Source organism: Pomacea canaliculata, linkage group LG8 (assembly GCF_003073045.1).
Source record: "Pomacea canaliculata isolate SZHN2017 linkage group LG8, ASM307304v1, whole genome shotgun sequence".
In the NCBI taxonomy this organism is placed as follows: Eukaryota; Metazoa; Mollusca; class Gastropoda; order Architaenioglossa; family Ampullariidae; genus Pomacea; species Pomacea canaliculata.
In genome coordinates, this window is record NC_037597.1 from 9,068,449 (window position 1) to 9,095,774 (window position 27,326).

A 27,326-nucleotide genomic window follows, 5' to 3' on the forward strand; every position below is an offset into this window, starting at 1 on the left:
ATTGACTCATCTAGAGATCATGACTGAATTTTGCTAAGGTAGTTCTAAAACAACAAAAATGACATCTTAAAAAAATACATGATGAAATGTAATCCCTCTTTGAAAAACGTCTCTCAGAACAGTTTTGGATCGATGACAATATTACAACCTCTGGTACATTAATTACTGAGAACCTGTTTTCACTAATTTAATGAAAAACACAAGTAAAGAACATCAACATTTTGTATTTTATGCAAAATATTTTCACTTATATATTCTTTCTTGATGCCTCCAGAGTTCCTGATGATATAACAAGCTGCACATCTGGCATTTTCTCAATAGGTGGTCCAAGATAAATGCGTCGTGTATAGAAGATGATAACCCTTTCCACAAATATTGCACCGAAGTACCAAAGAGGCAAGTACTCTAAGGTGACCAGACCCATAAAGTCTCCTTCGAATGGTGTGTAATCCCATGGACATGCATCAAACTGGCGAAGTACAAATCCCGTGCTAAATTCCCAACAATACGTCCATATTGTGTAGACAAGTGCTCTCACTATAAGTGGTATTTTGTGAGCATCTAAAATAAGATAAAGCTGTTCAACTACCAATACTGATATACCATAAATTGGAAAAGACCAGATACTGGTCACTCCTGGAAGTTTCATGTTGAAGTTGACCACAAATTCCCATACCGCTGTGAACATCACTTCTGTAGCATAGCCATGAATAGCGTAGATGTAGAAACGACCAAGTATTGTAAGTGCTACTAACTTTGTCATAATTCTGGAAACAAATACATGTATGTACACATATTAGTGCATACAAAATATTCTTCAGAAACACTGTTAAGACTTCTTCGAATTAATAAAGATTTAATAAGAAATAAAAATCATTTAAAAAGCGCAGCTACATTTTTTTAAAAATTATTTTAAATTCATTGAGAAATATCGTGACGAGTTTTCGTTTTAGGAATATATATATATGAGGTTATGCTTTCACAGTATCGATTGCAGTTTTCACAGCTGGTAATAAAACTTAAGAGATTACTATACAGATAAACAACTACACATTTGACATGCTCTCGATTGACGAACAACAATTTAGCAAAACAAAGAGCTTGACACAAAATAAGTGAAGCAGAAACAATACTGCTACTAAATGGGGTACATCAATAATGTTTAATGTATTATCTGGCCTGTGTCCTAACCAGTACAGTCTATAATTGTAAACAAAGAGATTTTAAAAAAGCCGGACCTTAATCCACCTTCTACACATGGACTATAGCTTTATTGGAGCGTATCGATGTCAAGGGAGACGACTGCGTATGCTTGCGTACTTACGTACTCAATCAGTGTCGGAAGAAGAATTTGGTATCAATAAATCACAGAATGCGTCCGTGATTTAATAAAAAGTCTTTGTTATTATTCGCCGGATTCGAATTGTCGGTTCACTTAAAACTTCTAATAACTGACCATTCTTAGCTTTGACGAGGTCACATGGGAGCAAGTGAGAAGGGCGCAAGGACCGATGACCGCATATATAGTTTATGTATAGTTATTTAAGGGATTGGCCATCTGTAGTACTATGTTGCTTAATAGTTAAAGAAAACCAAGAAGTTTCTGAAATGAGCTGATGAAACAAAGGTTTGATCTCGGTCACTCGTCGACGTGCATATCCACTGTTATATATCGCACAAGTTCTAAAGGCCAAACGAAAAAGTAGAGATTTAAAAAAAAATGTATTTGTTACGGAATTGGGGAAGGGAAGACTATTGAAGAAACTATATATATATATAGCAGCTTATATGGAATTGAGAATCATATTGTCGCTTCTTCTTCCACGACTTCCTGACCTTCTGGACGTTCTCATTTGCCATTGCATGGCGTCAACTGTCTTGGCTACAGCAATGGCTTAAACTGAAATGACACCAGCATCACGGATTGCATTTGACGCTGTGCATCCTCTAACAGACCCTGACAGTTTTGATGTTTCTCTGTGAAAGTGCATACCACCATTAGACCACGAAAAAAAGTCAATGTACTTATTGCGGTTGTGTAGGACTTGTACAAGATGATATGTATCTGTGATGTGTGTGTATATTGGGAAGGGACGGGATTGGTCGGTGAGCAGAAGTTTAAGTAGGTTTTGCAATGCACTGTGAATCTGACTTAGATTGGGGAGCAGTGTTATATATATATGTGCTCTGATTATTAAGTTTACTTACATGGATTGTTAATTTGTAACTGATAAAAAACAATATATTATGGTTAGATTACAATTGTGTTGAAGGAATCTTTCTGGCCAATATCCTTGGCCCAATCTTATTAATGGTGTGCATCAACAATTAACTTACATAAAGAAACTTTCAAATGTGTGTAAGTTATTTGCTGATGATATTCTTAATGAAAAATGTGATAGACATGATAAAGAATCATCTACAAAGTGAAATGATCAAGCTACAGAACTGGAATGCTGTGTAGAAATTTCATTTGTGTCAAAATGTTGTATGTTACATGCTAGTAAAACAAAATAAAAAAAGGGAATACAAGATGAGTATTATAATAGTGATAGCTTATGTAAGCAAAATATGTAAGAAAGACTTGAGTGTCTAGACACTCAGTTATTATTTGACCCTTAAATTCAAGGGGTAGTAGGAAAAGTGAATCAGATAAGTAAATTTTGAAGAATATTTAAGTAATTAGATAGAAGTATATTTCTAAAGCTGTACAAAGGATTTGTTTAACTGTATCTAAAACATACAAATGTCATTTGTTGCAAGTCTTCTAGCATGCACATTATGATGAAAAGATAAAAAATATATAAATAGAGGATGTTTAGCAAGCCATGAAGTAAAGGCCTAAGCTCCAAAACACTATTACTACTACAGTAGTCCTTCCCCCAACCCTAACCCGCAAAACCTTGAGGCGGTCCGGTGACGTAACAGCGCCTGTCACCAATACAATGAAGATTGGCTGTCCTGGGTTCAGCCCTTGCCCCGGGCATACTGTTCTTTCTCTGTATGTGGTATCTGTTTCCAGGGCTGGTTGCCTTGCTGTGATATAGCCTTATAGTTGCTGCCTCTGTGTAAACCACCAATTCTCCCAGCCCCCAACCAAAACCTTGAATTGTTTTTATTAGTTGCAGATAAAACTTAACATGAAAGATGAATTATTTATATTTCCTTAGTTAATAATACATATTTTTTATCATTTATATTTGACTGCTGCTGTGAATGAATTTATTATTGGTGTCATTTTCAGATAAACTTAAAACAATTCAGAGATTTTTCTAGGATTTCAAAAAAGGGAACCAGGGGTCTACAAAGTAAAGGCTCGTAAAGTTTTCTATTGATAGTTTCGTTGTACAGCTGAATAGAATGAAAGATAATGTAACAATCTTTAAAAAAAAAAATTTGAAGATTTCATTTCTAATCTCCATTAGCAGTCTTGGTATCTAAAGGTAGATTTGCCAGCCTATTTGTTGTAGGTTAACTCTCATTAAATTATCTTTGACCTTTCTGAAATTCAATGTTTTACTTTTATTGAGCTCTGAGACATTATTTATTGCACATCTCTTTATTGCATTTTTTTTATATTGTAAGATTGCAGAAAATGACATTCTTTTACTCATCAAATTGATTACTTACCAAAATATTATCAAACATATTACAATAATTTTGATTAACACATTCAGCTCTGTGTCTTTATTACTAGTTCCTCACTTCCTATTCCGCCCATCACTGACATGACATGCATACCTTGAGGCATGTTTTTCTATTTTATCTCTCCACTCTCATCACCAAACCCCTTTCTACCTGTCAATTCCTTAGAGAAAATAAAAACAGAACGGAGATTGTCAAAGATTAAAACACCCCATTGCACTACCAAACATGAACCATTGCTAGAAAATCTTTTGCTGAAACACTACAATTTATAGTAACAGTATGTTGCATGGATTATAGCTGAAATCAGATATGCATAGTTTAAATCTCTAGTAAGAAGCAAATGTAAAAAAAAAAGTGATAAAAGTGGAGTATGCATAAATGATGAATAAGCAACTCTTGCATCTTTCACAAATATCTGTATTAAAATCACACCACATATAAAGTAAATTATATAAAATTCAGTAACTTCTCAATACATTTTTAACGCTGGTTGTCATTTCTATGATGACAATTGCCACCAAGATAAACAATCTAACTTCCGAAATGACTTCACCATTATCAAAGGTAAAAATACATGGTCAGGTTGGTTCCTCTTCCTGCTGCAGGGTTATGAGCACAAGATGGGCTATCACTTTAATCATGACCATCAACAATAAAGACGAATAACCTAAAAATCATTACGAACAACCTAACACAATGAGTTGGATGCTGTTTACTGATGGTTGGTCAACAGCCCTTTTAACGTCAGTACAGGAACATCCAGTTCACACACTGAAATAATTTAAGCATAGCTAGCAAGTACATTAAAAAAATGATAGACTTCACCAAGATCAATCACACCAACAACAGTATCACACTCTTCGCATTTTACTGGATGAAATTTGTCCTTGTCTTCAGATGTGGATGTTTCTTCTGATTTTATCTCTTCTACTGAGGGCTTTAATTTCTTTGATCTAGACTTTTTCTTGGATGCTTGTTCAGGAACTTCCAAAAGCTCGCTTGTCTCGATTTTGCAGTTCATTACAAACATAGCTCGATACTGGTTGTGATACACTTCATGCCTGCAGTAAATCAAAGTTGGAAAAATGATCTTTTTTATTATAAATGAAACAAAAAAGCTTTTTAAAGTTTGTTACATGGTATCTTCATACTGATTTATATTTGTCTAAAGTGAAATCTAATCCCTTAACACAATATTAACTATAACCAAAAATGTAACAAATATCTGGGTAACATTCATACAAAATATAATTTTTCAAAATAAAAAATAGTTATGAAGTACAGTTTTTTAAATTCCTGACATATATAGTACATACACAAATTCAGTGAAGATTGTGAAACAAATTTCCATATGTAAAATAAAATTCATTAGATATTATAGGATATTTTGCATCATAAGTATTGATGTTATTTTCATGCATTAAATACCTCTGGCAATCTATGCATAATGTAGTCAAACAGGCTGGGCAATCAAGGACTGCATCACTTTGTGGGGCTGTTTTCTTTCCCAATTTTTTACTGTTGTTATTTGTATTCTGACAATCAATACCACGATGAATCTGGCGCTGATGATCAACCCAACGTTGATCATCGTCATCCATATCAGGATCATATAGTAAATCATCATTAGATAATCCAGAGGACTGATGATGAGGTTTTCCATCATGCTGGTCAGTTTTCACTGCATCATTCCCAACACTGCTGCTGCCACCACCGTGTCTATTAGCAGACTGTTCTTTACTTTCTTTCCTACTAACATCTGTAACCAATGTTGAAGATGATGAACTTGTCAGTTTTTAACAATAAGTATGTTACAGAAAAATACCAGTCATTAAAACAAAAAGAAACCTTTCAAATTACATAAAACCTCAGTTACATCTTCATGAAAAACATACATATGAAAATGCAATCTAAATGTATATTCATTTTGTATAAACTCTAAAACAGTGTCATATATAATTGAGTAGCCTAAAATTACAACCACTGTGACCTAAAAGTCTACCTCAAACGGAATATAAATTAACCACTTGCCTCTTGCTTTTTCTAGCAAGCGAACTGTTTTGTCCAGTTCAGCATTCATCTCTCTCTCAAATTCATCCTCGCTTGAGGAAAAGTCGTTTGTACATGGTTGTCTTTTATTCTGCCTCCTTCCATGCTTGAGTCTTTGACTGTTGTGATGCAGGTGACGGCGTTGTTCCGGGGTACCATTCAGAATAATGTCGATCTCATCCTCGGAACTGAAAAGGAATTTTGTTATGGAATTGTAAAGCGTAGTAAACCAAAAAGCTGTGTGGCTAGATTCAGTGTTTTGACTCAAATGTTTGCCAGCTCCAAATGACCAAGCAACACAAAAGAAGCAAAACAAAAGGTCAGTCGACCTGATTACTATACCAACGACACTTAAAATCATAGATGTAGTTGGACGACTTGTTTATAAGATGCCGATAGGCCTTTATCACCCACTGCATCTATCGACTGTCAAAAACATATATTTAACTTTGGTAACCTTAGAGGTATTGTGTAATTATTTTTATAACAAAAAATAAATGCTTAATACCTTTCTGCCTTTTCTTCTTCGCTATCATCGCCAAAGTCCAAGTAGTCATAAGACTGTTGAGATACATACTCCGCCATTTCTCACAGTTGCTTTTTCAAAGACTAAGAGTGAAGTCCCCTGAATGACACATTGTCTTGTCAAAAAATAAACAGAAACAGGCAAGTATGAATAAAAATGGTTTATAGTAACATGCATGTTAATATGTATGCTTCATTTAAGTTCGATCTCTGAAACATAGATTATGGTGATCAAATGGTCAATAAATCGGTAACTTATAATACAATTGCAATTGTAGGGGAGAGCAATGAGTACTCACAGATTCATATGTAAGGGAAATGACTCTTTTACGGAAATTTTCTCCACTTCATCATAACTAATTTTCGGTTTGCACCGTCAACGGGCTTGTCACATTCAATAGAAATATAAGAAAAATTAATCAAAGAGCTGGTTTTAAAGAGATGCACACAATTAAATGCAATAATTTAATAATTACAAATCAATTGTCTATGGTTACTGTGCTTAAACAGTTTGAAGAGAACTGCCATCGTAATATTCTTGTTACAGTTGTTCTGATTGGGTAAATGTGGAACTTCGCCAACTGATAAGCTTATGTACTTCTTAGTACTAAGTATATTTTAATTATAAAAGAGACGGACAGTTTCCATGGGGGTCTTAATCTATATTGAGGAGGAATCAGTATATGATTAGTGAGCAAATATATATATAGAGCTGCTGAATCAGTAACCAATCCTCATGCTTGTCTTTTTCGTAGGCGGAGTGCACTGACCTCGGGGGCACACGTTGCACGAGATAGTACCAGACACTGAGTTTGAAATTGAAAGAGTTGTGGGAAGTAAACACAGTCATGGTTTGAAGATGTTCGGGTGAGGATGTAAAGCTAGACTATTACGTCAAAATGGATAAAGGCCAGAGGAAGATCCTTCGTTCACCAACCGTCAAACGAAAAAGCAAGGTTCAGCCAGTCGGACAGAGGGTAAGTCTACTTCTACCTGTCGTCTGCCTGTCGCAAACTCACATCGTTTGTTCTTGTTACGAACCATGACAGTGACTGTGAACGAAAGTAGATGCTTAGGTAAGGGAATTATCAAAATTGCATAGATTGGGTACATTCAGATCACATGGGAAGGTATTGTATGGATGAGGCTGCTGCCATCCTAAGCTTGTTTTCTGCAGATAAAAGTTAAGTTAAAGAATAATGTATCGAAAGAGAAGAATATTGCACAGGTGTTTTTCTGCTTAAGTGCACACACACACACAAAGGATGTTACTGATGGTACTGAATTAGCATCTGTCCAGTAAGCTTACATCCATGTATGTCACGTTGTATACCATAGTCTCTGGGGTATGTGGGGAGGTTGGAGAGCTAAAGCATATTGCTAATTTTCATTTGATGTTGTATCAATCTTAGAATATTATAGATAAGATCACTAGGCCAGTAAGATTTAAAATGCAAACTGAATTATTGTGGCTGGTTGTTAGAGTCAAACAAGGTTAATACAGTAACATTATGAGGCTTAAAGATGTAACTAAATAATTGATAAACTTAGAGGAAGCAGAACAAATTGGAACATACCCATCAAATATATTGGGACTGAAATAACCAAATTAATATATACAGTCATCGTGCTAGTCGAGAAACAATTATAGCTGAGAAGGTGTAAACTGTAGAGGGCTATAAGAAAAAGAGAGCTAAAATTATGGATATTTTGAGTGGAGCTAATCTGTTAATTATGCTAGAGTAACTTGGCCTAAATAAAAAAAAAATGGCAGAGATTGATAAAAAGACAGATTTGATTGCTGTTGAATGTTGTTCATCACTTAATCAGATGAAGAAAACTTTATATGTTACATATGATAGACAAATTAAGCAAAAACCTATATCAGAGTTGGATCAGTGTAGTCATCATAAATTTTATTTGATCACAACATGTAATTTAGATCCAAATCTCATGCAATTCTTTAAAGTTCATAAAAGACAGGAGCTCTTTAGAAATGCTGAAAATGGACATTCTTTTTTCAGATATGTTAATGTTTGGAAAATGTAAATATTTATTTATAAATATTCAAAACTACTTGAGACTGACCTAAGAAAATGAAATGGGAAAGCGTTGTTGCAATGTAAAGATATTTGTTGTAGACCAATGGTTCTTTTCCTCCATAGTGTGCTCTATTAAATAGACTGCTGTTTGGTTTTATTGACAGTTTTTAATCAGTTTGTTCCACTGTTCTGTGACAGACAGCTGATGTTTTTACTTTTGTTTTTACTCATTTGTTACTTTGTCATTTGTACTAATTCTTTTAATACAGCAGAGAAGAACAGTGTGAAGGCAGAAAGAGAAAGAGATTTAGTGACATTGATGTTGCTAACACATTTGCTAAAAATAGGCAGTGGATGTTCTCATCTAAAATCTGGCATTTAACTGCTATAGCTATGAACCATTTTTGGTGCTGCTGTACAGAATTTCATGTGCAGCTGTGTCTTTATGTGTCATACATTTTACTTGGTAGCTTAAGTTGGGATGCCCCAGTGAAGAGTGATGATTGCTGGATTTTGAGGTAATTGTTACATTTTTTTTTCTTGTTCTAGCTCCTTTAGAGATTAGGGGTTGAGTAAGAAGAAAAGTTATTCCTGGTTAAAAGATGGAAGTCCTGAGTTGTGGGTTTTGTAGCAGCAGGGGTCGTGATGAGTTGTCAGTAAACAAGCATGGGCATCTCTACCATCTGTGTGAGGGCATCAGTCTAGACTCTAGACCCATACTCCCTTTTTTTTTTCCCCTCTAACCTATATACTCAAGGGAAAAGGTGCAATATGCTTGTGAAAGGTGTTGCATTCTAGAAGTATGGTACACAATATTACCTACAGTTCTTTTTGGTGATTTATAATAGTAACAGTATCACTATGAGATGATCTAGATTCTAGATGCTTAAATATCACCATTTACAAACACCATTACTGCTTAAAAATGCTTTGAGTTACAAGCTCATGGATTACAAATATTTTGCAGACACACACACAAACATAGACCAGTCATTGTTGCGTGGACGTAACTTTTTGCTTGTTTCCATCAGTTGATTACTGATAGTACATGTAGTGACATTTTGGGTTTGGTGCAATTTTGGTTAGGACGGGTGGAGGGTGCAAGGGAAGGACACCGAAATCGCCGTGGAGAGTAATTGATGCATGGCATGTGCAATTAGTTTTACACGGCACCTTTGGCATTTACAAGGCGGTGTGATCGTCAGCAGACGCATCCTAAGCTAGAATGACACAACACGACAGTCACACGCCTTGAGCAAGCAGGCCTGCAATGACAAGGCAGTCAGCTCACAACCGGTAATTCGTGACCAGTAATCACAACGGGCAAGTTTTCTCGCCTCTCACATCAGATAGGAGAAAGTGTTGACTGGTAGTCTGAAGTTTCAAAAAGTTTTTTTCGTTAAAAACTATCAAGTTAATACATTTACCAGCTATGAGGAGACAGCGGATTTCTGAATAATACTGAGATTTAGATGTTTAGGGAAGTGAAACCTGCCATAATTCGCGCGCAAAGATTTCCGTGTTGTTCAACCTGCTGGTAGTAGTGTGTGATGACAGTGCATTGTTTGTCAACATCGACAAAGATGTCTACAGCTGCGTTAGTTTGATCTCCTCAAGCCTGGAATAATATGAATGTCTCGATGTGTGGATCGCTTCTTATCGAGTGAAAAGTAAACTGCACGGTGTGTATTTCAAACAGGTGAAGATGTCAAAGCACACCCCGTCTACTGCAGCTGCGAACAAGGTAAAGCAGATAAATATGTCTCTGGCGTCAGCGTATTCGCGTCATAACGCACAGCTATCTCTTTCTCTTCCGGTTGGGTTTGCTTCATACACGTGAGCGCGCGCGCAATCACACATCACGAGCATAATACAAGGTCGTGTACACACCTTGCGTGCATATGCATAGATAAAAACAAACTTGCGGTCACTCATCACGCACCCTGACCTGGGCACATTTTGTGATTCCGAAACGCTCAACAGAGCAGAACGCCGTAAAATCTGTCAGATTATCAGTTCATGTCTTGTATGAATACAGATGTGCAGTTTTGTTCTCGGGGTTATGACCACTGTTTCCTTCTTGAGTGTAACAACTGCTTGAAAAATGTGAATGGACCACATTTTTATTTTAGAAAGTTCATGAGTGTTTCCTGTTTGCTTCAAAACAGAATAATAGTTCTACAAAGGATAATGCATTATTAGATGAAAACTATTGCCTTACACGTGACAGACATAATCTGCATTGCCAATTTTTTAATACATTTAGTGCATAATAAACCATTTCAAGTTCAAAAATAACTTTATTGTGTTCACTATAAGATCCTTAAGATCCTTCAGCCATGAAGACGATGGATTTCAAAATGTTTTATGCATCTGTGTTTTTAACGGGTTTTATATAATTGTCTACCTGTGCATGAATACATCATGCAGATCTCCATGAAAAGAACATAGCAATTGTTGAGGAAGGGGCAAAAGAGGGGTGAGGGGTGTTTTAGGGTCCACCTTACCCCTTAAATCTCTTGATAAATTTGAGTAGTTTGATGTGAACAGTGGTAGATCAATCATGACAGGTGTTCAATGTATCAACATTCATTACATAAGCAAATAATAATGGTAAAAGAGAACAGATGATGGCTTAGCTATCATCACAGTTTCATAAAGTAGGATAGCATGGTAAATTAAGTTTTCCAGAACAACTCACATCAGTTGAATAATTCACATGATAGTGTTGACAAGGAGAGAATAATAGAGTAAACATTACAGTGACTTTCATTTTCTTGCAGCTGACATTGGAGCGAGTCCTTGGCCTGACAGTCACCTCAAATGCAGCACTGTCATATGATCCCGTCAATGGCACCATTGCATATCCTGCAGGGTATGTGCTTAGAATGCTGTTTGTCATTGTTTTTCTTTGACATCTCTTTTATTCTCAGCCCTTTGGTATCAGCGAACAGTAATATACAAGCATTACATTGAAAACTTCAGTTGCACTATGTTTCTTAATCTGCTCACAAATTTATTAAAGCATCTTTGTGTCATGGGTAGAGCTCATGCTGTACTCTTTTCTAGATTTAATATGACTCTTTATTCTGATATTAATTTAATTTGTTGTCAGTGTTGCTTTATGCATCACACAGCAATTACAGCTATTTGATAATTGTCCACTAGGCCACATGGTCTTTTCCACCCTGAAGGCAATTTAGAATTGTTGGCAGCCTTCCTTTTGATCTGCTAGCTCCCATCAAATGTCTGATTACCTGAGTCGAAAGCTTTAGCAAACCACCTGCACTTTTCCACAGGCTTTCTTTTAAGTCTGCTTATTTACCCTAAACTTCTGTTGTCTGTCACTCATTCTCTGAACTAAGACGAAAGGGCTTAGTGTAAAGTCAGTTCATTCTGAGATCCTCCTCTCAGGTTTGTGTGCAGTCTGTCTGCTGACAGCTGCAGCATTGGCAGAAGGGATCTGCACATTGACATGTTCCCTATCTGACAGCTGTTTTAGTTTATAAAAAAGTTTGTAATAACAGATGATATCAAATAAGTCTTAGATGTATCAGGGTTTCACCTCTGATATGAGTGCATGGATTAAAGCAGTTACAAGGTAACAGGTAAAGAAAGTGTATCACATATAATCATAGGAGTTTGGACATGATCATTTAGTAACAAGTGAATGATTATGAGTAATTCAAGTTGTCTTGAGAGCCTCGAGGGCATGGAACTTTGCAGTGGCTTTTGGCCAGGTCAAACACTTAATTCGTTTTCACTTAGGGACAAGCACATGAGATTTTCCTGACAGGTAAACAGAGGTTCATTTAGTTTGGAATCTGTCAGTTTAGGACCATCTTTGCCATGCGTGTGTCACAACGTCAATAAGATCAGTAAACTTGCAGTTCAGGCATTTGCCACAAAGAGTACTGTTCACCTTACACAAAATGCATAGGGGAACGACCATTATTTGAAGAGCCAGAAGGCATTCACAGTTTTTTTTAAATAGAAATGTAGAGTGAGAAATTGTGAAAACGAATCTGCATGCCTTAAAGTCATTATTCATTTTGTGTCGCTTGATGAATACACTATAGGTACACTGTTAAATCATACGTTTAGTTTATGTTTGGAATTAATATTAATCGGTTCCTGGGTTTAAGAAAGAAAGTACATTAGTAAAGGAAATTCCATAGAGGTAATTAGAAAATGCACGTGCCACTGGAGCAAAGAACACATCCAGGTGAGCAAACAGTTGCTGATGTGTCTGGTAATTGTGCATGCTAATGCAGGCGCCTGCTTATACAAGCACACACAATACCAAACAGAATAACGTGGGTACTTGTGCATGCTTTGTGTGTGTGTGAGAGAGAGAGAGCGGAAGAAAGAAGTGGTAGTGTAGAGGTGGGGAATATTCCCATTATTTGGGAAAGGGAAGACCACAGCAGTATAGTCTTACTGCTCATTGCCTTCATCCGTTAATTGAGAAAAAGGTTACCTTAGATGCCCCACATCCTCTCAGCTTCAGAACCATGATCGTTCAACCTTTACAACCTTACACTGGTTTTTACGCGTGCACGTGTGCGCCGCAACGCTCCTGTGAGTATAGGTCGTGTACCGCCATGCAAATGAAGGCATACGTGTTCTTTACAGCGAAACTGTGGTTTGTTGGTTTATGCACCGGGACCACGAGACCTTCTTACTGAAGTCATTTTACGATAAAACTTTATTAATCCACAGGGGCAGTTTCAGATAGTGCTCTTACTAGCAATATACATGAGATATCATGAAGTTACGATGAAAAGACTTTGTGGAAAATAATTTATGATGAGAAAGCCCCCTCTCCCAACAAAGGTTGTTTGGAGTTTAAACTCCTTCATATCAAGTTTTCGTCGGTCCCAGGTAGCGCTGGATTTTCAGATTGCTTCATTTGCTAGTGATGAGCACTGACAACATGACCAAAATCGCTGTACTGAAATGTAAAATATACATGTTTAAAATTACCTGGTAATGCACTGGGGGGAATAATAGCTATAAAGTTTATTTATTATGCTGATGGAGCCGACTGTCGAATAAGGAGACAGATACATTGTTCACAATTCCATTAGCGACAGTTTTAGGAATTCGGATGAAGCTCAGATGTCTGTGTACATGTATATGTTTCTTACCTATCATCTCTACCTCTTTTCTTTGTAGCGTTGAGCTGTTTTTCCTCTAATTGGAGTAACAAATGATTTTGATAAGAGCTTTATGAACCATGCAAGAATCGTGTAGAAGCCAGTCTACACCTTTACAACAGGGGTGGGGAACGTCCGGTCCGCGAAATCATTTGATCCGGCCCGCCAAGACAACCACAAATTTATTTAGATTAAATGAATCATATTAATCATTGAAGGACAAATAAGTGGGAACGTCCATTTTGATGTCGGCTGTTGATAAACGTAGCGTTCTTCGACCATGTCGACTCGTACAAAAAAAACAACAACAGCAACAACAACAACAATGATCGTCGACATTTCTGCGTACCCTATAAACAGTTCAGGCCTACAAATGTTCAGCATTATCCTTTATGGATCTCCAAAGGATGAGCAACTAAACAAGATTTGGCTAGTAAAAATTCTTTTGATTTTATGAGCTTGTTTGTGCACATGCAAGCATATCTGTGTGTGTAACATGAGTGTAGACACTGTAAATGCCATGAACTCCTCCATCAGGAAGAGGTATGTGTGTACTAAATAGTCATTATTATTACTATACTTTCGCTATAATTTTATTATATAATTACTATATAATCTTCTTTAGGGACTTCCTATTATAAACTTTTATTTTACAGAGTCCATGCAGTTGTTTGTGCTTTTCATAGTGACCGAGCATTGTGATGACTCAGAGGACAGCAGTGCGAGGCAGGCTGGGATTGTACACGTTAAGTAGAGAATTTTGTGTCCCGCGAATGAAGCTATAAATCTCAAAATGGCCCTTGGAGGATAAAATGTTCCCCACCCCTGCCTTAGAAGTACTGTAGTATCTGCTCTCCTGTATTCAGTGTCCTCTTAACCCCTCATCATTTTTTGTCCAGTCTCGGAAGACCTACGAAGCCAGGTAAAGTAGCTGATTAAAAAAAAAGCGGTCGCAGTACTACCGACAACGTTTATGTATTGATTACCTAGTCCGATGATTTTCCTGGAGAGCTTCAGGAATGAGTAAAGGCCTATTCCCACGCTGCAATGTTTCTTGTACAAGAACTTGCGCATAGACAGCTTTGCGCAATGCGTCCTATTCCCACGTAGCAAGGCCACACAAGTGTCTTGCGAACTGACGTCATCCGCACACTGCATTGTGGGAAGTTAACAATATGGCAGGCTACATCGAAGACGAGATACTTTTCGAAGCAACTGTGGCGACTCTAGTTATTTTACATGAAGAGGAGAGAGAGAAGAAGAAAGAAAAAAAGATGTGGGTGAGGGAGTGGGTAGCTCGAAGGAGCCGATTCGGAGCTTATTCGTGTCTGCTTAAAGAAATATCGTCAGAAGATTCACGGGAGTGCAGACGCTTTTTGCGCATGTCGTCTGCCACATTTTATGAACTGCTTCATTTAATCGAGCCTGCAATTCGCAGACAAGACACTGTCATGAGACAGTGCATACAAGCAGAAGAAAGACTGGCAGTGACCCTGCGTTACCTTGGTTCAGGTATGCATTTTTTTTTTTTTTTTTTTTTTTGCTGCTTGGTTGGTGACGAGAATGTTTAGTTATAAGTTATGTACAGAAGGGTAGAAAGTGTGGAAAACTAAATGCTTATCTCAGATATAGCAGTAACAAGAACCTTAGAAGGAAGCACACTTAGCAGTAACAGTTCAAAGAAATGAAAATATAAGAGACGAGAAAGGATAAGCTTAAACGGGAAATGGTGGGGTGGCAATTATAGCAGTTGCTGTGAATATTCACATTTATTATACCACTTTAGTGCATTGTTTTTACAACTTGTCTTTGTGGTGGTGATCTTGATTGATCGATATAGCATTTTAATTTGGCAAAATGCTTCAGTGAATAAAATCATAAAGAAACAAAAGTGCAGAATTCATCACTATTGATTGTTTATAGTAGTTGCTATATAATTTGTTATTGCCAAGTGTTCAGTTTTAACTGCCAAGATGTTGTGTGGGATCACACTTTTGTGAATGCATTACAGAGGAACAGACAAGATCTGATTTTTTTTTTCAGGCAATTCATTTGCTGACCTAGCATTCCTTTTCCGGATTCCAGGCAACACCATCCACAAAATTGTGATGGATACGTGTGCAGCATTGTACAGGATTCTTCGAGTGGATTTTTTAAAGGTACACTGCTGATAAAGCTTAGAAAATATGGATGTACATCATTAGGGTCGATGAATGATTGCGGTGTTATTATATTGGAACCTCATTGTCAGTCAGATTTGTTGATAAATGTGTAATCAAATCAAAACAGACTTTATTGTCTGTCGAGGAGACCCAGGACAGAAATTTGTCTTCGCTCACAAGGGCAGGCATACATACTCATACAGACATTTAACACACAGTTAGGAGTAAAAAAGTGTAGATTGCACCAGTCCATCAAAGCAGTTTATGTTTATCCTAACAACAAACCTTGGGTGACCAAGGCCTAAAAGCAGTGCTTTACAAAAAGAAACGTGTTTTTCACGGGTTCTGCCCACGACAGAAAATTTGTACATAGAGAGGTCCGTGATGCTATCCGTTGGTTCAAGGTGAAACACAAGTCCAAAATAGAGTCTCAGTTGCTACAGGTAACATCCGAGTAGCTTGGCAGGGACTCTGTGTGTGTCTCTTTGACACAGACATCAGGCTAAGTAGACAATCAGTATTATATTATTCAATTCCAAGTTATCAGTAAATAAACACAAAAATGAGTTTCCATTATAAATGACATGCTGGTATGTTGCGGAACAATACATAATGGCTGAAGACAAGTTGGGATACTTGATGTTTATTTTTCTAATGAAGTGGTATTCTGTAATTTCTTTCTAATCTCATGCATCATTATAAATACATCCGATTGCATTTGATCTCGAATGTCGTCAGGAAAGTTTTCCGTTGTACGAGCTACCATTTGGTAAAACAACTCATTCGGGGTAGCCTGTCTTGGCTCCGCCATTGCTTTCTCCATGAACTTCTCCCTGGACGTATGCAGTTGTTCTAGAAGCTCCACAGCCCGTGAAGCTGGCTTGGTGGTGTCTAATTTGTCTACCTTCCTCTTCTTTCTTGCACAGTCTGGTACCTTTGGTGGTGGTGTTTGCTCGTACACACTGGGTGAGGTTGGGGCAGCAGTTGCTTCAGCTGTTTCTCCTGAGCTGGCCCCCACAGAAGTGAGGAGAACTCTGATATCTCCTGTCTCCTCTTCTGGAACAAGGGGTTTTTCTGAGGATTCCGAGGAGTTTGTTGATGCCAAACTCTGGAAATTAGATAAAATACTCATGAAATAAATTTCAATAAATCTTGTTTATGCTTTGTACATGCAAATATGCTATAGATAGATGCACATGTATATTATACTGCTAAAATGTGATGTTTTGTTGTTGCAGGTTCCAAGTACTGAGGCAGAATGGCAACAAATTTCACTAGAATTTGCACAGCGATGGAATCTACCAAACTGCATTGGAGCCATAGATGGCAAGCATGTTGCCATTCGGTCCCCTGGTGGGTCAACACACTATAATTATTTAAAGTTCCACAGCATCATTCTTCTGGCAGTTGTAGATGCAAAATATAGATTTCTGTATTTTAACGTGGGAGCAAATGGCAGGGCAGGTGATGCTGGTGTTTTCAGAGACAGTACTCTAGCTGCTGCTCTTGAGAACAACACTCTTAATATTCCAACACCAGTGCCTCTCCCAGGCCGTGTTACACCTGTCCCATATTTTATTGTAGGGGACGATGCCTTTCCCCTTAAACCATATTTACTAAAGCCATTCCCATTCAGAAGAGTCATTCAGAACCTACAAGATGCTGAGGAGGAGATGGAGAGGAGGCGACAGCGAATTTTTGACTATAGATTGTCGAGAGCGAGAAGAATTGTAGAAAACGTGTTTGGCATTCTGGCGGCACGCTTTGGTGTTTTACAGAAACCAATGGCCCATAGCCCGGAACGGGCCACAACAGTAACACTAGCATGTATTGCACTCCACAACTTCTTAAGATCTAAAGTGGACCAAGAGTTTGTGCCACCCTGTTTCATTGACAGGGAAGACACTGAAAGCCATAGATTAATTGAGGGAGACTGGCGCCAGAATCCACATCAGCTGCAGCCCCTTAACAATGCGGCAGTCAACAGGTCTTCCACTGATGCCAGACTTGTGCGCGAGGAAGTGAAAAATTACGTGAATGAGGAGGGCACCGTGCCATGGCAAAGTCATATTGTATTTGGTTAAGATTTGAGTAAGTATATGAGCATGATGCTTGAACGATTTGAAATTGATAAATGTATAGTATTTCAATGTTGCCCTTGTATCCGATACAATCATTGGACAGCAGAACCAGTTGAACATTCTTTTTCAGTGCTCACAGTCTTTAAATCTTACTGTTAATCTTGATAAATCAAATGTCTTGATTTTTTGAAATGGTGGTTTTATATGTGGTTAAGAAAAATGGTTATGTGGTAATTCTTTTTTTAAAATTGTGAATGTATACAAATACTTGAGTATAGTTTTCTCCACAAGTTGTATTTTTACACATGCATTAGAAGATATTGCTGAAAAAGCAAAGAGGGGAGTTATATGTATTCTCAAACTGTTATGGTACATTGGTGATACTTCACCTAACCTGTTTTTCAAACTTTTTGATGCACAGGTCCAGTCAATACTTTTATATGGCTCTGAAATATGGGGTCTGTGTACCAGTAATGATAGCATGGAGAAGGTTCACACCTTCAAAAAGGTTATAAACTGAAACTGTTCCTACAAATCCTGAAGCAGAGACTGATAAACTGTCACCACCAACAGTGGCATAATGCTATTCAAAGCATTTCAAGATATTTCCCATACAATACATTCAAGACTCCTATTATTTTAAGCAGCTATCTTGTCTGGTTGAAACACAGAGGCATAAAAGATACCTTCATAAAATTTAGAATGGGTATAACTGTACTTAAATGCCATCAGCAGCGTTATTTTTTAACTCAATCAGAATGTTTGAACTGCCCCTTTTGCCCTGACATAGTTGAAACTGAACAGCACTTTCTCCTTACATGCCCTAAATATATGGACCTTCGTAAACTTTTCATCTCTAAAAAATATTCCAAGCACCCTTCCCTTTTCCATTTCAGATAATAGATTGAAAACTGCACATCTTGCCTCTTTTGTTTATAATGCATTGGAAATAAGAAAAACTGTGACTTAGACCAAAGATATGTTACTGTTAGTTGGTTATATGTTGTCTTGTGACTAAAATAATTTGATGAGTATATATTTGTACTTGCATATTTATACAACTGTATGATGTATGGTTAAATGACAATGCATATCTTTACTTGCACATGAGCATGTTGTGCTTACCTATAATTATATTACTATTGATATATATCTTTGATGGTTATGCACCCCCCTTGAAAAGGGCTGATGGCCTATTCAGTAAACTGATTCTGATTGAAAATCAAAAAATATTTAACTATTAAATGAATGATGGAGATGCATACTGCAGCATTCTGTTATTTTTCTTTGTGTGCATTCTGTGTCGAGAAACCATAATGCATTCTTTTGAGATAACCATGTGTGTCTGATCTGTGATCGACATATTATCTTGATTATTTTTCACCTGTAACCTTTCCCATCTTAAAATTACCCATTGGGACTAATAAAGTTGGTCCTTATCATTATGTTAAACAAATAATCAAATTTTATCAAACAAGGATATTGGTAGATATCTTAAAGCATTTAAAAAGTTGTACTGACACTTTCGTGTTGTAAAATAATGTGAAAACAATTTGACAATTAAACAACTAGAGCTGAAATATTGCAGATTTGATAAAAATAATTTGAAAATAAATGTTAAGACTATCACACAGAGGCTATTGCCAGTTTGAAAATATAGATATTAGCGGTTAACTCAAAGTGCTTACCAGGTTGTCTTGACCCTTTTTTGTTTTTATAAAGGGTGTCAGAAAATTTAGCGCTTTCCAAAAACGCCATGTAGGCTCTGCCACATCAAGTGCAGACGCCCCGCTTTTACAGCGGCCGTTGTATGCACACAGCTGTTGCAGAAAAGACGTTCTTAGTGAACGCATTTTCTGCTTCACATCGTTTTCTGAAATTAGGCAAACATTAGACTTTAATATCCTAAATCTTATTAATACAAAAGCTAATCAACAAGATTATGAAAGCTGCTCATTTATCATGTAGAGTGTTTTGTGATGAAGCAACTCTATCATCGTGAGAAAAATTGTTTTCTTATGTTTCTATGGCGAAATTCTCAGTATTTCTGGTATGGCATATCATTACACTTATTTATTTCATATAAGCCATCACTAGCATCAGCAGCACACATCTTGATTCATGCATTCTTTAACAGTGTTTTAATCACTGAATCGCTAAACAGTACAAAATCATTCTTTAACAATGTTTTAATCACTAGATCTAAACAGTACACAATCATCGAAGCAAAGATAAGAAAATTTGTTACCAGTTATCCCGTTGCCCATAGCACGGGCAATGTCTGTGAAGGCATTTTTGGCCTTATACCTGTTCGTGTAGTCTGGGTCTCCAGTGTCGAACAGACACGGATAATTTTCCCACATCGCAATCATCTTCAGGCAGTTCTCGTCCGACCACATGGCTATTGTTGATGTGAAAAGGGAGCCTACTGTGTTCAAGAGTGGAAAGGGAGCCTACTGTGTTCAAGCATTCCGATTGGCTACAGCTCTACAAAGTAGGTCGTCCTTGCTGGAAAATAGAAACGCGTTCTATATCTTGCAATCCAGCGGCAAGGCCTCTCTGCGTGCCGTGTGCACAACTCGACAAGGCTTTGCGGGGGCTGCAAACCCCGCAAAGTGCCCAACATTGCAGCGTGGGAATAGGCCTTTAGGATTTAAATGAAACGCCTTGGCGAGCTACTATTCAGGGATTTAAAAAGATCTTATCGCGTGTGAATGTGTAAACTGTTAAGTGTTAGGTATACAGTAGCTGAAAAAAAAGATAAGACTGCGTGTGTATGCCTTTGTAGTGTAGGAGATGGAGGAGGAAAGAGAGTCAAGCATTTGGAATGAAATTCCCCTGTTTAAACAGACGTCTTCTCGCAGCTCGGGTAGTATTGTTTTAGAGAGGAATGTTGCATACCTTAATACCCGAGCATTGTCAAGTTTGTCAAGTGGTAGCGGCCTGTAACTCAAAGGAGGGCGTATGATGTGCCACGCTACTGTTGCTCAACAAGAAAAAATACAATCGGAAAAAGGCCTTTCTTTACTCCACACTTAATGTAGCGATTTCTGCTAGTATATATATACACACACACAAGTGTTAAGAAGCAGGAGTCGGAGAATGTCAGCTAACCCAGCAAAACGCCAAATCAGTAGAAATTTCCGGAGTATAATCTCTTCAGGCATCATCGAAGGAAGCTATAAGAAGATAAATCGCGAAGAAAAATTGTGACAATAGTAATACTATTACAGATGGCATTTGTAGAAACAAAGACAGAAATCGTTTCGTATTGCCCTAATGTACCCTGATACAGATCAAATTACTAGGTCCCACCTCCTTCTAACGCCAGTCACCAATACAGTGAAGATTGGCTGCCTTGGGTTCCGATCTCATCTCGTGCGCGCTTTTCTTTCTCTGCATGTGGCATCTGTTTACAGGGTTTTGCTGTGATATAGCTTTAGTTGCTGGCTCAGCGTAAAACATCAGTTCCCTCTCACTAATTAGCCGGCTCAATACTTCAGGGACAAAACATGGCCGTAGGGCAGAAAGAACTGTGAAAGTTGATTAACATGGACGTTTGGGGTTTGCTTGCATAACTTGAGCGAAGTTTTCTTACTCGCTATGCCGGGTCACTCATGTAGTGTTATGTCGTCTTAATGGAGACCTCGCCGGTCGGAATGTGGATGCGGCAGCCTAGCGTTCTGGAGCTATCCAAACTGTTCCATGCATTCGCAGGGCTTTTACTCACCTGAGCTGGCCTTGAACCTTCAAGAAAACGAATCTTTCATATGTGCAGGCACAAACATCAGCGCGCGCACGTTGTCTGAAGTGATATTACACTTACGTTTTACTGCTAACTTGGATAAAAATGTACATGAGTCATAGTGACCTTTCTTGATTTTTTTAAATTTATTTTTGTAATGTGCACTAGATTTTGTGGCATTATGTGAAGGGTATACTTTCCGGCATTTCTCCACCGAGACACACGGCTTTCCGCTGGAAGGTCGGAGTGGGGGATGAGGGGCCTGTGGATACCTACGTGTGTTTTCTGTTTGTACAAAACTTACAAGCCACGCGTTTGGTGCCATTGTCTGGCTGCTTGACTTGATTGCCCTAGACGCCGATACCACGCTTCCCTACTACTGCAGCACCTTTTATTTTCAGCTTTCACCCCCATCCACAACTATTTTTTCCAGCATCCTCATTCCCTCTCTCACAGGTTCTCTCTGTCGCGCGCACATGCGCACCCTTGACAGAAAGAACGCTTTGCTGTTCTTACTCAACGTACACCTTCACCACCAGATATCTTTGTTCCCTCCAATCTTCACTTTATCATAGATTTGATGAATGATACGTAAATGAGGGCTGGTCACAAGTTCAACTTCTTCACTGAGAGGCGGTACCGATTTCTTTCTTCGCATTCTTGAAATAAAGTGTTTGTGTGACATTACAGGAAATTGTCTAAAACGCAACTAAGTAGTAGTCGAGAGGTAACCTGTCATAGTTCGAAAGGGTAAAAGCTACTGAAAAGTGTGTTGTTGTTTTTTTAATATAAAAAGAAAAGTACAAGGACTTTATTAATTTTATTCAGACTTATTTTTTTGTGTTTTGTCTTCATTTTTGCAAACTTTAAGTGGAACCTTGCTTTGGATAACGGCATGTAAAGTTTTAGCTAGGATCGTATTGCAATGAAGCTAATGTAAAATGATATTAGTCATCCATTCTGGACGATGTGAAGTAATTTTAACGTCGGGAACATCGTCCCAATGAAGTGCTGGTGCGAATGGAGCTGCTTTGCACGCGACAAGCAGTTAACTTGCAGGTCACGAGGTCATAAGGCACGAGTTGCAGCTAATCTGGAACCGCCAGGAACCGCAAAAGTTTCTTCAACTGCATCAGAGGGAACTAGTCATACCATCAGCATCTCCTCCTCCCTACCCGTCCCTGCATTTACCTGTAGTTTACCCGACACTGCTGGCGCGCTTTTTTTTTTTTTTGTTCTTACTCTGCCTTCTCTTTGCACCCACCCGGTCTCTCCTTACCCCCAATTCTCATTTGCCAGTGTTGAAGTGTGTAATTTAAGTGGCCCTTATTATCATTTCCAGCCTGAGATAAGTAAGAAAGGAATGCGAGTTTAATTTTTAGATGCCGGAATTTAGCTCTTTCAAGCTTTAGCATTCGATAGTTTATTATACACCGGAAAACACAGAGGAAGATAAGAGGGGAGGGACCAAAGTGTTTACTTGTGGCTGCGTTACGCCACCGAGCAGCGATACACAATTTTGGGTTTGACAAATGAAACGAAACGAATGAAAAAAAAAATGTTTGCAATGAGTTTTGAGCCTATTGTGAATAACGTACGCTCTCGCACTCGCAGAAGCGCGGGGTAGGTGGGGGAGAGGGGGACAAATGTAAACAGCGCTGCAGAAAGGTTGACGAAAAGAACCGAAAAAACTAGAGTGCTAAGAAACAGATGTAGCTGGAATTGATAGTGGTGAGGGTATAGTAGACACAAAGACGTTTCTGACCTCTGTACTTTCTTGTAACATGCGCATTTTCACAGGCATAGGGTAAAAGATGACCAGTTTTAAGTGTGTTTATTGTTTATTGGCGAATAATATTCCGCAATGATATGCATCAGTTTCTAATGCTTTTTTTTTAAAAATCTCCCCGCATGAAGAGGAAAACCTCTATAAATATTATCTAAAATTATGAAGCATTTAAAAATAATATTAATAAAGTTATATTACATAAAGAATGGAGGGTTTAAAGATATATGTATTAGCAGAAAGAAATGAGACATGTTGATGAGTAAGCACATTGCGCCAAGTATACGTTGCTCATCACATTCGGTTTCCACATGTTAAGTGAGACGGTTTTTTTTTTTTTTTCACGCAATTAGGAAAGTTTATCGATTGCCCCGTGCCGATGAAATGTAGTTACCTGCTCGTGTGATTTATTCTCGTGGTCTTTCTATCCAGCCCCTCCTCCCAAGAAGAGAATGATCGGGTAGGAGGGGTTATGACTTGAAACAAGCTGTAAAAGATGGAACAGCTTGCATGGAAGCAGCAGCTACTTGTCGCTAATTTTGACCTCAGCAAGCTATATCCACCATATCAACGGGCTTAGTTTGCTGTGTTCCATGTCCAGTTTCAAGCCATAACAGCCTATTCACATAAAGCTGACTTTGCGGCGGACTGCTGGCATTATTTAAACGAACTCCCAGTGTCATATTACCACGTGCAGGGATGCGGAGGCTTAGGGAAACTCAAAAGAAAGAAAACAGAAAATGGAAAGAAAAAAACGTTGGTTTTTTTTTTAAACCAGAAGATTTGTTTCCTTTTATTTTCAGACGTGGGAAACCCAAAACAGAGGTGTCGACGAGCGCCTAAAGCGGTCCTCACTGTGACTGTTATTGGTGTTAGCGCCCTTTGCTAGATAACAGCGGGGTTGGGGTCGTGGGGTTGGTGCTGAGCGGTTGAGAGACCGAAATGCCAGCGTGTTCTTACGTGCAGTTTCTTCACTCTTGGCACTCAGCCTTTCACTCGGACGGCTTGGGATTCACCGCAGCGAAACTACTTTCTTCATATGTATTATTTTTATATGGAACATGTACATATTTCGTCTCAGAACATTGTCGATTCAGCAGTATATTAATCAGAAACAATTAGACTTAAAAATCGCCAGTGTTAGGGGACCGCAGTTTAACACACAAACACCCGCGAATATCTCGTTTACAGCTGTTGGTAGTGCTTTTGAGAAATGCAGACTACCTTTTAACGATGTACAAGGCACATAAATGACTAGCTGTCAAACTCGGCAAGATGAACTACATCAAGATGGCCAGAAGATGCAGGGTTTTTACCTGCCCTGCTCTTTTAAGCGTTCTTCCAAGTCAGCGACCATGGCAATGTGCCGAGCACTTGTCTGACTCCACAAGCACTTTAGCATACCCCCATATATTGCCTTCACGTCAGCAGCTTTCCACAGGGAAAGGTTGCCAGTTAAGACAAGGTCAAATAGTGTGAAAAGTAAAGATGTTCATCCACCAACACCAATACTCCCTACTCCCCTAAAAAAAAAAAAACAGGAAAGAAAGAGATTTGATAGCATTTTGTGGTGGCAGCCTATTTAAAGGCAGTTTGAAAATATGTTACATTAATAGGCTAATGTTATTCATATATCTGGTTTGTAGAAATGCTGAAGACTATGGAGGATAAATGATAGCATGTAACTTCTTGCCTGGGTCTTCAGCAATGTTGGAATTCTGATTCCCCACTGCCCATTATAATGCTGCTTTGTAATAATGTGTGAAAATGCCTTTGTATGTATCCACATATGCACACATGTTCAGTATTCGTAAAAGTGTCATGCTAAAATCATTTTATTGCGTACTGGATATGCATTGATTTACTCATATGCTCAGAAGAATCAGAATGTTTGCAGTCTGGCAGTAATCTTTTTACTTTAAGGGAAAATGTTTAGGCCATAGCACACTTACAATTCACCAGTAAGGAAAAAATGACAAAGGTATGTTAAAGGCATGCAGGAAACCATTTAATCACACAGAATAGACCTTAAATTAGAAATTGTGTAAGAGCAGGCATAGCTTGAGATTAACCTAGGCATAAAAAAAAAAAATAAATTTAAAAGCATAGAGAGCATCCTGCTGTGATGAGATAACTCGCAGAAGCATCAAAGGAAGCAATAATACACATGCAATACTGCCCTTTTGGAAAACTTATATAACCAGAAACATTGCCAGATTATCTTTTAATAATGCTCAGTAAAAGAAATTGGATGCATGAAGCAGTGGTTATCACACACCTGGAAAAGATGGGAGAGCGCAAAGGTTATCAATTGTCTTCTTGAATGAATGATGTAAGATCTTAGGTTTGACCAGATAATTATCTTTATTGCAAGTACTTGGCACTGTTGAGAATCATTATGTCTTTAACTGTTTGCTCAGTCCAGACTTCATAAAGCTCATGGTGTAGAAAGTTTTATTCTGGGTGCAATATTAACCACTGAAGATGTACTTAAAAGTTCTACATAGATATCAGAAAGATTAACCAAGTGTTAGAAGGAACACGTGCATTCTTTAATCTGAATTCTATCACTAACAAATTTTTCTCTCTTCCCAAAATTACATGCAGATCTTGAGACACTGTTCTCTAGTTTACATTTATGTACGGATATGTGTTGGCAGGTGTGTGGTGGTACTTTTTAATCCTCGCCGAAACCGTCAGACCCACATCTTTAACTCTGTCAAGAAAACAATAACCTCAGTGGCTTTTTCCAGTGATGGCAAGCACCTTGTTACAGGAGAGGTGAGGACTTAAAGGCATCATGCCTGATCAAACTAGATATGTGATAAAGAATTGTTGTACTTGATTCGCTTGTTTTGTCTGTTTCCTGATAGAATCAGGTAGCACCTGAACATCAGCACAAGGGTAGAATGGGTGCATGAACTTTTGAAAGGATAGACAAACATGAGGGGGGGATTCTGTTCCAGGAGATGAAGGAAAATTTTGTTACACGTTGCAAAAAAAGTGTCACTTTTCATTAAAATATCTTAACTGACCAACTAATCTGTTACTCATTGGAGGGTGGGGGGGGGGACTGGAACAGGATTTTGCAGGTACCAACTGTTAAAAGCTTTGTTATGTTGCAACCAAAATCACTTGTGGGGGAAGGAACCATGGTGACCTAGATTATGTTTACCCTTTCATTGCTTTGCAAAAGATTCTTTTTATTCTTTCTTGTCTTTTTATATCTGAATGAGAATAGTTTTCTTTAACATGGAAGAGCAGGGAGTTGTAAACACTTGTGAGAAGAGTGTTCAGAAATCAAACCAACTATAACTGTTGCCATTATTGGATTTGTTTGAAAAATAAAAATAGCTTTTCACATTGCAAGTGATTTATGGCCATTGCCAGAGTACTTGCATATTCAAGATGTGAAATTTATTGTCTCCTTCCATTTTATCAGTGTTCTTACTTTATAGGACTGTCACAAGATTTGAGTTTATGAGTGATGTTAGTGTATTTATATCAATGTATAGTGTGGGCACCAGCCAGCTGTGCGAGTATGGGATGTTATTGAAAAGACTCAGGTGGCAGAGTTTCATGGTCACAAGTTTGGTGTCAACTGTGTGGTAAGTACATTGCTGTCTACTGAAGCTAGAGTCTAAAAACAAAATTTGAGGTATGATTGAAAAAAAAAACTGTTGTTAAACTGTTGATACATTCAATAACTTCAGTTGATACTGGTTGCTGTAATGGTCTAACATATTACCGTAGATTTATGTTTTGTACTCAGTGAAGTCAGTGAACATATTTACATAGTAAATTATATCGTCTTATTAAAGTTTAATATATTTAACATATTAATAAAATGTAACACTGCTTGTGGACTGGGCTTTAAGCAAGATAATTAATCAATAAAAGAATTCAGATTCTATTTCTGTTTCTGGCGATTCATTTATGCAATGAAACTTTCCTTTTCTTTCATTTTGTTGACTGATATGAAAGTATCAGATGTTATTCCATGCAAAGAGTAGAGAATCAGAATTTTAGGTTTTGCTTTTAGGCTGATGATTGCAGTTAATGTTTATAATAATTTTAATCACTTTCCTGAATATTGCTAGCTGTCAAAAATTTTCCAAATCTCTTCCAA

General features: G+C 37.8%; 5 protein-coding genes across 10 annotated transcripts in view; 2 read left to right on the forward strand and 3 right to left on the reverse strand.

Annotated features, from left to right (window-relative positions):
• Positions 1 to 247: 247 nt before the first annotated feature.
• On the reverse strand, positions 248 to 763 carry LOC112570356 (transmembrane protein 229B-like). The gene has a single exon (XM_025248756.1). The coding sequence runs from the start codon at positions 761 to 763 to the stop codon at positions 248 to 250; it is 516 nt and encodes a 171-aa protein (XP_025104541.1).
• Positions 764 to 3,540: 2,777 nt separating this feature from the next.
• On the reverse strand, positions 3,541 to 6,338 carry LOC112570398 (E2F-associated phosphoprotein-like). Its single transcript, XM_025248815.1, has 4 exons — positions 6,206 to 6,338; positions 5,680 to 5,885; positions 5,077 to 5,407; positions 3,541 to 4,709 (listed from the first exon to the last, which is right to left on the reverse strand). Exons 1-4 carry the CDS (start codon positions 6,280 to 6,282, stop codon positions 4,430 to 4,432), a joined length of 894 nt encoding a protein of 297 aa, XP_025104600.1. The 5' UTR covers positions 6,283 to 6,338; the 3' UTR covers positions 3,541 to 4,429.
• A 482-nt stretch (positions 6,339 to 6,820) lies between these two features.
• LOC112570771 (mitogen-activated protein kinase-binding protein 1-like) overlaps positions 6,821 to 27,326 on the forward strand; it is a 55,586-nt gene continuing 35,080 nt past the window's right edge. For 2 of the 6 annotated variants that reach the window (XM_025249383.1, XM_025249385.1), the window contains exons 1-4: positions 6,821 to 7,199; positions 11,048 to 11,139; positions 25,858 to 25,978; positions 26,713 to 26,805. In XM_025249383.1, the coding sequence (XP_025105168.1) occupies positions 7,122 to 7,199; positions 11,048 to 11,139; positions 25,858 to 25,978; positions 26,713 to 26,805 (384 nt within the window). In that variant the 5' untranslated portion in view covers positions 6,821 to 7,121. Of the gene's footprint in view, positions 7,200 to 9,472; positions 10,009 to 11,047; positions 11,140 to 25,857; positions 25,979 to 26,712; positions 26,806 to 27,326 lie in introns of those variants that run through there. The other 4 variants (XM_025249386.1, XM_025249387.1, XM_025249388.1 and 1 more) reach the window with 3 other exon arrangements.
• LOC112570774 (protein ANTAGONIST OF LIKE HETEROCHROMATIN PROTEIN 1-like) lies at positions 11,623 to 18,680 on the forward strand. The gene is made up of 3 exons (XM_025249393.1): positions 11,623 to 14,935; positions 15,467 to 15,582; positions 16,824 to 18,680. The coding sequence occupies exons 1-3, from the start codon at positions 14,599 to 14,601 to the stop codon at positions 17,667 to 17,669; spliced, it is 1,299 nt and encodes a 432-aa protein (XP_025105178.1). The 5' UTR covers positions 11,623 to 14,598; the 3' UTR covers positions 17,670 to 18,680.
• Positions 15,864 to 20,307, reverse strand: LOC112570776. The gene is made up of 3 exons (XM_025249396.1): positions 19,915 to 20,307; positions 19,355 to 19,539; positions 15,864 to 16,693 (listed from the first exon to the last, which is right to left on the reverse strand). The coding sequence occupies exons 1-3, from the start codon at positions 20,063 to 20,065 to the stop codon at positions 16,229 to 16,231; spliced, it is 801 nt and encodes a 266-aa protein (XP_025105181.1). The 5' UTR covers positions 20,066 to 20,307; the 3' UTR covers positions 15,864 to 16,228.